The 12836-nt window shown below is 45.6% G+C and overlaps 1 protein-coding gene across 2 annotated transcripts in view; it reads right to left on the reverse strand.

Moving 5' to 3' along the window:
* The window catches only part of CPNE2 (copine 2), a 975302-nt gene that overhangs the window by 81418 nt on the left and 881048 nt on the right, over window positions 1–12836 (reverse strand). For both annotated transcript variants that reach the window (XM_086947740.1, XM_086947741.1), the window contains exon 14: window positions 9740–9873. In XM_086947740.1, the coding sequence (XP_086803866.1) occupies window positions 9740–9873 (134 nt within the window). The remainder of the gene's footprint in view (window positions 1–9739; window positions 9874–12836) is intronic.

A 12836-nucleotide genomic window follows, 5' to 3' on the forward strand; every position in this document is an offset into this window, starting at 1 on the left:
AACTATTTGCTAGGAATGCGGCCAATCCCAATCCCATGAAGTGCTATAAATGATATCAACCTCAGCATAAAATAGTTTGTCTCGACTGATAAGAGACAGTGACTTGTGCTTTCATAAATACAAGCTGACATGATCTCAGGCAGTCTAAGACCACCAGACATGTCATTATATCATACCAATTGTCCAGAACATCTTAGTTTTTTGCCTGATTGTAGAGAGCACCCATTGTGGACAGCTATAGAAAGGATGTACTTGAATAGTCCACCTAGCCTTCAAGGGTTCTATAAAACCAAGTTCAAACATATCCCCATGATAGACTCTTGATAAGCGACACATAAATGCCTTAAAATACACCATGTCCTCTACAATGAAGCCCTTTGTGGAATAGAATGGTGTTCTTTTTGAGTGGAGGACAATTCGGTGGCCAGTTTGGATGTATTGTGGCATGTCCATCCTAGATTACATAGGAAAGAGGGTGCCATGAAATCTTATGAAACCTTAAATCAGGAATACAATCTACCATACAACCAGTGATGGAAATATTATCAAACACTGCTTAACTAATGACCTGGAAATAATTTCCACCCAGTATCTGATTCTACTTAAAGGGCCTACATCTTGGAATGCAGCACATACAAAGGCATCATCTCAGGGTTGTACGATACACTCGCACACCCATAGACCCTAAACCTGTGCTTGTAGTCACAAGAACACATTGGAAGACATTATTTGGTATAAATTATACTAAGAATGACAGACCATGCTTCTTGCCATACACAATTATGAACTCAGGGTCACCCTCCTGAAGTGCTTGCACTTTAAAGCCATACATTACTGGCACTAGGCACCTAAGTAGCATAAGGCAAAGCTAAAAAGAGAAAGTACATGCTGGGGATATAGGACACCCGCATGTGATCCCTTTCACACTCTCTGGTTCTGTCCCTTCTTAATATATTATTGGGAGGGTGGTGGCAGTTCTTACGTACAATCAGCAAATATACTTTCAAGCCATCTGCCAAGCTTGCAATACTACGCAATACCTCAGATTTAGGTGGCACCTCCTCGCACTGGAGAAGGTGAATGGCTACCGCATTAGAGATAGCAAAACTTTTCATCCTGGGGCACTGAATCAGGCCAAGTGTGAAGTCACCAGAAGGATGGACTCCTGAACTGTTTTGCCTGGCCGTGCATGAAGGTATCATATATAGGATGCAAGACCAAACATTGATGTTTGACCATGTATAGGGCCCATTATAAAAATATACATAGCCATAAAATCATCCCTATTAACCCAACAACCATATATCATTTGGGGGAGTGGCGGATAAGCCATATTACTATCACTTGTACGTGTGACCCTTGTATTACCGGTCCTTCATAGAGTACTAAACAGCCTGCCCACCCCAAATAACTCTGCCCCTCCTCTTCCAAATCCCCAATGGTAGAACACAGAATGGCCCTTTCCCATATTTTCATCTTTAATTTTTCTATTTATATCCATAATCAGTCAGCGGAGTTTGTTCTTTCACCACATACTGGGGAAGTACACCAGAGACGCGTCTACTATGAGTGAAAATAGGGGATTGGTGCTAGGACAATTTAAATACATATGGCCCACTGGTGATAATGTTCGTAATATTTCCCGAGATGCATGTCCTTTGTTATTCTTTTATAATTGAGAACTAATTCATGATTAGTATTCTGTTCATTTCTTTTCATTAGATCTGCTGAACATGAAACCCAATCATGCCAATGAAAAATAGGTCAGGGAAGACAGTGGGTCGTGCTGAAGGCTATAATTGGTACCTTATTTTGTTAACTGCCTAATTGAGCTCATATCTTGACGTTTAAACTATCAGTCAAGTGGACGATTTTGCCTTAGCAGTTTCTAATGAAATTGCAATAAAAACGTTTAAAAACACTCTCTGGTACATTCCATGACATTAAATATTAAAGGAAAATGTTTGCTTTGCTCAAATAGCTACTTTGCAAATGCAATTTGCGGATCCCAAATGTTTAGTAAATCTCATCTAAGGAGCCATGCACACAATGCCACCAAGATGACTCTGTTTTAGAACAAAAGTCTAATGTTTGGAAGGCCAAGCCCTGGAAAAATACCTTCAAGGCAAAAGGACAGGATATGGCACACAACCTCTAACAGATTTGTGGCTGAATAAAGGATGTTGGCTTCAAAACGGGGAGAAAGCAACAGAAGAGACACAGCATTAGCATAAACTAAATCCAAAAAACATAACCTAACCGAGTACTGAGGAGCATAAGAGGTGGAGCTAAATTTAGCATGATGAGGAGTGAGTGCGGTCTACCCAATATCACTCACTAACATCCTTTCAAAGGTAGGTAATCCGGCACTAATAGAAATGACTTCAGGTTTTTGTGAACCACCCAAATGATCAATATGGAAAAACTTAATTTGCTGGTCCAATACACGAAAATGTACTTCCATGTTACTTGAAATCGTTATTACTCTGGTTTATAGACGTCATTAGGGGTCGCCTTGCCTCCTTGTGACACCTCGCACTACCTATGCGAATCCTGGGCTCAGAGGTAGCACAATCGCTGCCAAAAACACAGATGTGGCTCCGCATTCCTTATTTTCTGGCCGTTTTTCATTATACTAATAGTGAATAATAATATCAGTGGAATAAACGTGGAGCACACTTAGCTGGAACTGGACCTTTGTTGGCGGATGTGATGCGTAAAAATTGTTTTAAATGTATGTTGCGGGTGTGTTTGCGGTTGATGGTGTGTTTATGTGCGAGACAGAGTGTGTATGTGTGCGCATGTGTCTGTATGTGTAAGCATGTGTAAGTGAGTGAACGTCAGTGACACGTAGGGAATGCGACTGTGTGAGATGGAGGCTCAGATGTGCTATGTTTTGATGCAAGGCCACGCCCACGCCAAAGTTGCTGTGCTGCCTCAAAGTGATAGAGAAAAAATGCACCATATCTATTAAGTTATTGAGCATTTTTCTGCGTAACCTGGTCCGCCAATTTCCGCTGATCCCATTGCAGGAGCCCCAGTTCTGTTGCCACTGCACCAACTCTGGTGCGCAGATCCTGTCTCGAATCTGCGATATCGGGGAGTATATTGCTGAGTTTGAGATCCGTCTGTGTCTCCGCAGATGGCTTTCTCTGTGGCAGGTCTTGTTCAGAGCCCCACATCACTGAACCAAACTGCACACACCCAGGCGCGCAACACCCATTGAACTCACTGGGCTTCAGCCCCCCCCCCCGTCGTGTGTGGCAACCCGGGATGAGATAGATCCCGGGCACACACAGAGCCGCACCTGAACGTTTTACAGGTCGTTTAAAGACCATTTGAATGTTAATTAGGCATTGTTATTGTTTCAGCCCTTGTAAGAGCCCCTGCAGCTCGACTCTGCGCTCCACTCTGCCTACTGATTAAAGTTCACCCCCCCCCCGGAAATTTTTTCTTAGCCCCCCCCCCCCCCGAAATGTGGCTTTAGTTGCGCCTCTGCACACACCGCTGTTGGGGACCCGCTCTACACCTGCGCCCCATAGCTCCACTCCACCTCTGGTCAAACGGGCACCTATAAGTGAAATCCGCTTCTCTGGAGCGACTCTAGAAGAGCCAGGCACCCACGTCAGACCTCCAAGCATGCACACACAGTCTGATGGGGTGGCACAAGCAGTCCAGTATACCAGAGAAGGGGGGGGGGGGCCTTCAGAACACCCCCAGTAGAGACGGACAACTCCTGAGGGTCGTCCCACCCGGGATCTGTTAGAGCTTTTCTGTGCTGAGCTTATGGTTTCATTCTGTGAACGTTTGGGCAGATCTTTTAAGTGACTCCGAACATTGAATTCTCATGTTTTTCTGCCTGGATTGATTCTCAAGGTCCTCGTTCCAGGGGGTTGAGTCACCATATATATGTCATCTAGGTCTCATATCCTGGTGCTTGCATGGTGGATCTCTTTCGATCTTTCATCCAAGTTATGTCCAACATCGTTGACTCTGGAACCCAAATCTGTTATATCCTGCTGACTGTCCCTGAAGTATCCTTTAAGGTCACTCTGGATAGTGCTCACTTCCTCTTTTATCTCCTTAACCCCTTCGATGCTGGTGACAAAGCCAGCTCGTCATGGGCGTTACCTGCGCTGCGCGCATGACGAGCTGGCTTTGTCACGTAACGCTGGTTTTTCTAATTTTCAGCGCGCAGCGGGAAAACCCGCTAGCGCGCATGCGGTTAAGGAACTGTTACAGGAACTCCTGGGGGATGGCGACTCCGGGGCTTTGCCTATCTGCCCCTTTGGGGTGGACGCAGCAGCCTGTTCGAACTTTCTTGTTTAGGGTTCCTGTTCACAAACTTTTCTTTGATGGAGGCGTCCCTGTGACTTTTATTTTCCACCATGTTGTCAGGGGAGGTCAGAGCTTTGTATAAGGTGTTCGATCCCACTTATCCATTCAGCTAGCTCTCTGTCGTGGTGGTCACATGCTGTCCCCTGCTATGCGTTGATCATGCCAGGTCCTGACAGCAGTCCAGTATAGATCTTTGGGGGTTTCTCCACCTAAAGGCACAAAATTGGGAAATAATTTGGTGCCCTCCCTCTCTACACTTAGGGCATCTGTTGCAGTCTGTTTGAGTTATCTCTCCTACTAAAGGCTGTGTCTAGGATGCCAATAATTGTGGTGAATTCATGGTTGTTCGCCTATTGCTATGTTATGCCCACTTCTCTGCGCACGAATGATGGGGCTACCAGGTCTAACTTAGCTCACTCCCGGGACTATTTTGCTATCTGGTTCTGCCACCATTAGCCTATGGTGTGTTGAGTTGTTTTGGTAGTTCCTTTGATCAGCATTGAGGCCCGGTTTACGAAGCATAGGTGCCAAGACTGTCAGTCTGCCAGGCTTCCTGCAAACTATCCTGCCTCTCTGGGCCAACTGGATGTCGTCTGCATGCTTGTCCTGCTTCTTGGGTCTTTGGAAAGTCTCAACAAGGCCTGCACCATGGCCTACTGATCAGTGGTGTAACGAAACTTGAGGGGGCCCCCCTGCAAACTACATGGAGAGCCCCCCCCCCCATTCTCCCTGCCAGTCTAGAGCTCTCAGGCCAGCGACCCGCCATACTGCAGGGGATGCGGGGCTATTGTTACGCTATTGTTATGCCACTGTCACCAATACAGCCGTTAAAAGTAACACTGGATGGTGGAGTTAAAGGTTGGGCTTAGTCTGCCAGCAGGCTATTATTGGTGGTGGTCCATTCATTACAGGGTGCCTGCCATCAGTAGGCCGGGGAAGTTTGCCCAATTTTAGGTGGGTTTCCTCATGTAGACTCCTGTCATGATATACAACATCAGGCCCACTCATCGTTCAGTTTTGACAAAATTGCATCCACTGCTACTTCTCGTTTCTGTTTTAAAACATTTCACAATGCGACAATGCAGTATTTCAAAAGCAGATGTAACTACAAAGAGCAAATTTTGATAATACATTTTTATTAGTAGACAATAGCAATCTTAAGAGGCATTGCATAGCTTCATACACACTTTCACCCCAATTCCATCACAGTCTCTCTCTCTCTCGGTCAGTCAGTCTCTCTAAGTCAGTCAGTCTCTCTCTCTCTCAGTCAGTCTCTCTCTTTCTGTCAGTCTCTCCACCTCTCTCCACCCTCTCTCTCCACTCTCTCTCTCCAAAATCTCCACTCTCCCCACTCTCTCTCACAAAGTAGTGTGCGTTCGAACAAGAGTGCTTACCTAAGGGCACCATTTTGCTGCCTCGTCCCTTCTCATATAAGCATTTCCCTGGAGAATGCTGTCTCTGGGGCCCCCACCCCCATCCTTGTCCATATCCCTTCTCAGAGGAGCAGAGAGACCTGTGGGGAATGCTCTCTCTGGGGCCCCATCCCCATCCTTGTCCGCTCCCGTCTCAGGGGCTGCGCCCTGTGGTGAATGCTGTCTCTGGGGCCCCCACACCCATCCTTTTCCGGGCATGGCGCGCTCTGACTGAAGAGAAACAATGTAACTTGTTACATTGTGTTTCTTCAGTCCTGGGTCAGTGAGGAGCTCAGAGCTGGCTGTAGACTGCAGCTGCCTGAGAGAAATCCAATCACAGCTCTCTACCGATGAGCTGAGGGGCCCCCTTCAAATACTGACGACTGGAGGCCCCACCCCCCGCACCGCGTGGGCTGCAGGGGTGTTTGTTACGTTCCTGCTACTGCTCCTGCTGAATTTTCCTGGGACCCTGCTTCAGGGAGCACAAGCCAGTCACTGCTTCTGCCACTATGGGATCTTCGGCTCTGTCAATCTGTTTCCCACCGGGCCTCTTCCATGCTGTATCTCCTCATCCCTACAGGCCAGAGGGGACCCACATCTAGAAAAGCTGCTGTTGTGTTTCACCAAAGGCTTCTGGCAGGTCACTCTGCGTAACCCACCTCATGAGTTAGCCCTGTCTCAGCACTCACCGGTCTAGCCCTAAGGCCCTCTTCTCTGTTGGGTGCCACCTGGTTTCAAGAAGGCTGCCCTTCTATCAGGTTAGTCCCGGCATCCTCAATTCTGGGGATTTCTCTCTGCATGCCACAGGGTTTCATTGTTCTCTGCAGTACCCCAGAGTACTCCCAACATCAAGGTCTCCCCAGGGGAAGCGGCTGGCGACGCTATGAAACTGAGATATAGGGGAAGGAGCAGAGTGCCCGACCACATGCCTACTCCATCCCCTGCTGGTCACGCCTGCCCTAAAGGTGTGCTTTTAAATGATTGGAAGGTGCTACAAGATTTGGGCTGAGTTTTAAATAATCAGAGAGTTAGCTCCTTGTACTTGGAGCTTGGTAGGACATTACTGGATTTGCATCTTGTGATTCTCTCACCTTCTAAGGTGTGCAGTTGCTTTTTTCAGTTAGTGATGAAGGCTGCATTGTAACAGATAACAGCTAATTCAGGGCATAAGGTAGGCAACGTTTGCTCCAAATCTGGTTCTATATTTGAGGCAAGCAAAACAGTAGGTAGCTTTTTAGGCCTGAGTTGATGGCAACTGCTAGTTACATATGATACCAACAAAATATCTAGCAAGTGATTGACTCAAAAAATGCATTATCAAATATTTATGGGAAAGGAGGAATTTAATTGCCCATGAGTACCTCCTACATTAAGTAACACTACAGCAACATTAGTGATATTCTAACAAATAGCAGATTGGAGCCTAAAATTCAAATGTTTTTTGTAAAGTCATATAGCACAAAGGAATAGTTATTAACAGAGGGAGTGTAAAGGGTGATACTGTGCTTCACAAGGCAGCTACTTTTGGACCTACGCTTGGTTCTTCTTCATGGGCTTGTGTAATGAGGCTTCGTCAAGGGCTACATGGTCAGCGACTGGCTGCCGCCCCCCTCCCAACTTACCACACCAACTCCCGGACACATGAACATGAAACATGGTTATCTTTGGAAGGCGGGGGTCGCGGGACCCCCGGCCGTATTTATTAAGATATAAAATTAAAGAATTTTAATAGCATGATAAATACATTATACAAAAATCAGCAGGACATTAGATACAATATTGTCAACAAACTTGAGAGGCTAACCTTAACAGAGACTCTAATACAAGTTGTTCCTAACCGAAACTAACATCCTCAGCTAGATTTTTGTATACTACATTTCTGGCCATATGGCAAGGTCGCTAACCGGTGTCAGGTCTTATTAGCTGCGCCTCACCTAGGGATGTGCGCATGCGCAGCCGGGCCTAGTAATTACCCGGTCCACGCCGTGAATCCAATTACCAGCTGCAGCTCACCAAGAGATGTGCGCATGCGTAGCCGGGCCCGGTAATTACCCGGTCCACGCCGTGAACTCCATTTACCCACTAAAGGAGGGCCCTTACTCTGCGCCATCCGGTGACGTCATAAGTATGCGCGCGCGGGGTGGCTACCAGCCTAAGGAAAGCGTGACTACTCCAACCCGCGCCCCTTTGAACAGCAATTACCTTGCCCCTGAAGTTCTTATGAGGTGCCAAGGGCACCTCCCCTTGGGCGGGAACCTCCATGGGATGATGCCCGCCCCCTCAGACCTTAAAATAGCTGCTCACCGGTCATGACCTTACCGCATGCCCCAAACCTAATAAATACGACGACCTATGGAAGAAAAGAGCTAAAGGACAACTACTCTAACTAAATATCACATCAAAATCGACATATTGCTACAAAGGAGAGAAGGTCCTAACACAAACACCACCACACAGCATATTATAGCATAATTCACTAAACTGGGAAAAAAGGCCTAAAATACACTTACAACAAAATACTTTAGTCACATAACGCACGTTAAACCAGGCCTTGTGCTAGTAATAACCCAGCAAAGTATATGTACTTTGAACTAAAACAGCTTCGACCGAGTAGTTCCAGGGATGGTGGGTGGGAAAACGAGAAGCCCCGAGCGCGGGGCACGACACACTGTGGGGGAGCGTCCAGAGAACAAGAGGGTCTCCTGGGCGCTCCCCGCTTCTTTATCCCCAAGGGGCCAGGTGAGGGCGGCACGCCCCCACCCAGCCCCTCCTGCAGCCCGCCCCCCCCCCCGAAAGCCCTAAAATGACATCCGGGTCAAAGGGGGGGCGCAAACCAATCGGTGGCGAGGCGCGCCCGGAAGGGCACGCCCCTCCACCGAGGAGCTCTGAGGAGGGGGACGGTCGCCGCGCCACCATGCGGGCGGGGGGGCCAAGAGCCCCCCCTTTTCAGAAGTAGCAGTCACTCCTGTGTTTCACTTTTGGCCTGCCTGATCTACCCCTTCCTGTTGCCAAGCACTTAACAGTAATACAGACATGCATGGAATCAGCAGGTGTCTCCTGAGGAAGATTATAGAGGGGGGAAAGAAGCCTAAAAGGTACAGAAAACCGCCATCGCAAGATCGAGGAGAACAGTGTCTTCCAAGTAGAGGCATAGAAAGGTCCAGAACTAAACAGCACTGCAGCATAGGGATGATTAGGACCAAGACAAAAAAAACTACATCCACGTGAAAAAAAAACAACCCTAAGTAAAAAACGGTGTCAACTACATTTCAACAACCAGGTGGGCCCACAATCACGTTCAAATTAATACTGTGGAGTGCAATATGCTTTAGGCAGACGGTTTTAGCGCCAGGGGAAACATTACTCATAATACAATGAAACACATTAATTTGCAGCAGTTGCTCTTTCCCATGATCAAAAAGGCAAGATCACTTAGTGCTTTTCAATCCTTAAGGTGTTGCACACCAGAGTACAAATATATTATTTTATTATTGGCACTTTGTGCCCTAAGAACAAGCCAACATTTTGGCTTAGCATTCTGGATCTCTATTTCTATCTGCCCCTCCGCTCTGATCCTTTGCTCGAAGAGAGCCAAAATGAGAAGTAGATGTTGAGGGAAAAAGAGCATAATATAATGGCAAACAGGTGTGTCCACATGGCATGTGTAGAAATGTGATAGAGGTCTTTGGAGCAAGTCTAAGAAAAAATTCCTTGTTCTACAGCCTCAAACCCACTGCTAAAGAAACAGTCAAGTGTCTTATGGTAACGAATCCACTGGTGATCAGTTTTGCCTCAATATAGGTATATGTGCAAAACTGGATTCTAAGTGCCCGCGTACCACATTGCAGTGCCAAACATTATTAGCCTTTACTGACATCAGAACTGCATACTTTACAAGTTGTTTAATGAGTATAACATACTAGAGAAGTGTTGGTTAAACATGATTTGAATATATAAAAAGCAGTGGGTAGCATTTTTTTTCAACTTACTGCTGCAGCCTCCTGCTGAATTGCCTGGGCAGCAAATCGAGCTACGTGGTTGACGATTGGCGAGAAGTTTGTTGGTCCATAAAAGCGGACATGTGGCAAGCATGTCGAGTATGCTTGCACAATACCTTCGACACCTAAAGATAAAAAAAAGATCACATTATATGTTTTATGGTCTAAAGAACTGAAATAAAGATGAACTACTACTACTACATTACATGACATTGTTTTCAGAGAGTGGTTTGCCTTCAATGTCTTGCAACACAATCTTTGGAGAGAGAGGGACTCTAAAAATGCGAAGCATATGACTGACACAAAATGGCTAATGCAGTCAGAAAGACAAACCGTCTGATATATAGTTTGGTGGACAGGGTCCTGCATCCTAAGGAGCGGATGACCTTGTCCGACAAACTCCTGGTTCAAGCCGGACATCGGGTGAATCGTCATGTTTCTGCTGGCAGGGCCTCCTCTGACTCTGCAGGTGGAAACCACAGACCAATGGCCTCACAGACAACGAGCCTTCAGTCTAAATACCTCAGAATATTGACCCCATTCGGGGGGGATGTTCTGAAGTACTTATTGTTTGGGACCACAGAAGTATACAGGTCGGCCTACACGGGAAAGCAATAAAATGACCCGCAAACCCTCAAAGAAAATTCCCATTGTGTGAGGGTATTTTATTTATTGTTTTTCAGAAAACTAACTATACTTTGGGAGTTTGTTTAAGAAAAGTATAAAAACCGTTTCCCGAGTAGCAGAATTATACATGGTGGCTGCTCAGCAAAGGCGCGGTTGCATCACAGGAGCCACTGTGGCGAAAGCTCCTCTGAAAGCACAGAGATCTACTCATACCTAGTGGGGACCTCTAAATATGGCAGCCAGTCTTCCAAAAGGGCATGTTCTGTACACCAGCAGTCGAGCTATACTTAACATTTTACCCTCTTAAGACTACCCAGAGCAACTCTTGAAAAGCAAATTTCTCAAACAGCTCAAAAGGATTCCATCAAATATTTAACATCATGCTTTAGGATCACAATTTTAACTGTCTGCAAAATTTGGTGTAATTCCATTTAGCTATTTTTTTGTAGCTACTTTAAAAAAAAATACTTGCCTCGGTGAGCTTAGGTTAGATAAGGATCTTATGTTCAAAGCTATTTTGTGGTAACAATTACTCCAATTCTCAAAAGTGAAGCCTTTGAAACTTCACAATAGCCTTTGGGTATGTTCAAAACCCTAATTGTGAATAGGTATGGTGTTATTAAATAGCCAAAAATATGTGTTAATTCATTCCATATAGCAAATTGAAAGGCGCATGTTTAGGCATCCCTTCAAATCTGCAATCTAATGATGTGTGCTAATAGTTTGCAACACCACTTGCAGTTGCAAATCATTGATAGGTTACCAGCATCTCAAAGTTGGTGGCACTCCACTCGCAAATGGGAATGGGCCCCTTAGGCACTGCATGCTGCTTGTTATTAGGGGACGCCTGCAAAGAGTATGGATAGTGGTTGCTTGAACTCAGAGTAGCACAGAGCAGAGTTTCTGCAGGAACATGTCTGTGTACAGCTCTTACCACAGGAAAAGACATAGGCCTTCCCCTTTACTCAGGAGTGCAGATTATGGCTGCCTGGCCTCTGAGTCCCTCTTTGCTTGTGCATGAGGGTTCCACTCAAGAGGCAATGTCTCAACAATGAAATCCTCTCCTTTAGCAGTGTACACAACTAGCCAGTGTCAGTTGTTGTTGGTAATCCCGGACCTTCAGAAAAAGGAGGGTATCCCCTGGCTAGATGTATTTATCTCGCCCAACTTGCACTGGCCACACCAGGCCACAGAGATGCACTAGACAGGATAGATTCAAATAGTGTGGTAGATGCAAGTCAGCACACTCTACCATCTCCCTCATATTGCGTGCTCAGCCTTATGGCGCTATATTGCTGTACCCCTCACTAATCTGGATTTGCATCTATATCCAAGAACTTTGAACTGTCCCACCAGTAACATATTTCTTGGTACCAAATCTGAAAAGACATGATCGATATCTTGGACCAGGATTTGACTAGAAATGAAGGACTGTCTACAACCGGTATCTCATGGCACAGTGATGTGAACCCTCTCCCTTGGGTATGATGCACTGGGGTATCAGACCTCTCCTTATTTCTTCCCATGCAAGGCCTCTAGAACCTAGAGCCAGCAGCCAGTCTCAACATTACTGAAATAGCCCAGTGCTCCACCACTCACAGCAACAGCTGACAAATGTAGGACACCAATGTTCTTGGAGAGGACGGATGCTCATACTGCAACCCAGTAAAAGAAAGGTGTCTGTATGTGGTTTTCGTGTAGCATGAACCTAGTCAAAAGGGAGGTGCATGCTGTACAGGGGCAAAGGCAATGAGTTATTGTAGAGGTAGCTGAGTGTTGGGAGCAGGGAATGTTACCTAATTGTGAAGCAGTGATCTTAAAATATGTGTGCGCCTTCTGTTCTTTGTTAAATTGTGGCAGGGTTGGTGGGGGTTCCTAGGGGCACTTTTGCTCCAGATCATGGGTGCATAGATTGAGAGGAATTTCTTCCCTTTTAACAATTAAGTCTGACTGTGTCCTGAATGCAGGTGTGCCTGGAGCCAATGAAGATGGTGTGCTTGTCGGCCAGATATAGGGGTGTTGATTGTGAGGGCTTTATAAATGATGCAGCTGGCTATGAAGATCCGTATCTGGCTCTGCCACCTCCTTAATATATATTTTTAACAATAATAAAAAAAATACCCCCTTACATTTGCATTTCATTTTTAGTAAACCTAGTTATGAGTTAAGTAATTCAAAAACCTTTAAACTTTAACACATGTAAAAGTTGAATTAAATGTTTTTAATCATGTTTAATATTACATTTAAAAAAAGTATAAATAATGTAGTTATATAAATGAGAAATCCCATAAACTATGCAGACACCGGATAGTAAAATGTACAACATATAAAGCACAAGCAGAAAACGAAGGCAAGAAAATATAAGTATGTTAACAGGCCCATATATTCAAGGTGGAGTATAAAGCAAACAATCTACTGGTCTTGTTGGATTTGAAGTATAAGAGTCAGTGATGGACAGGTG

This window comes from Lissotriton vulgaris, chromosome 12 (genome assembly GCF_964263255.1).
Source record: "Lissotriton vulgaris chromosome 12, aLisVul1.2, whole genome shotgun sequence".
NCBI lineage: Eukaryota > Metazoa > Chordata > Amphibia > Caudata > Salamandridae > Lissotriton > Lissotriton vulgaris.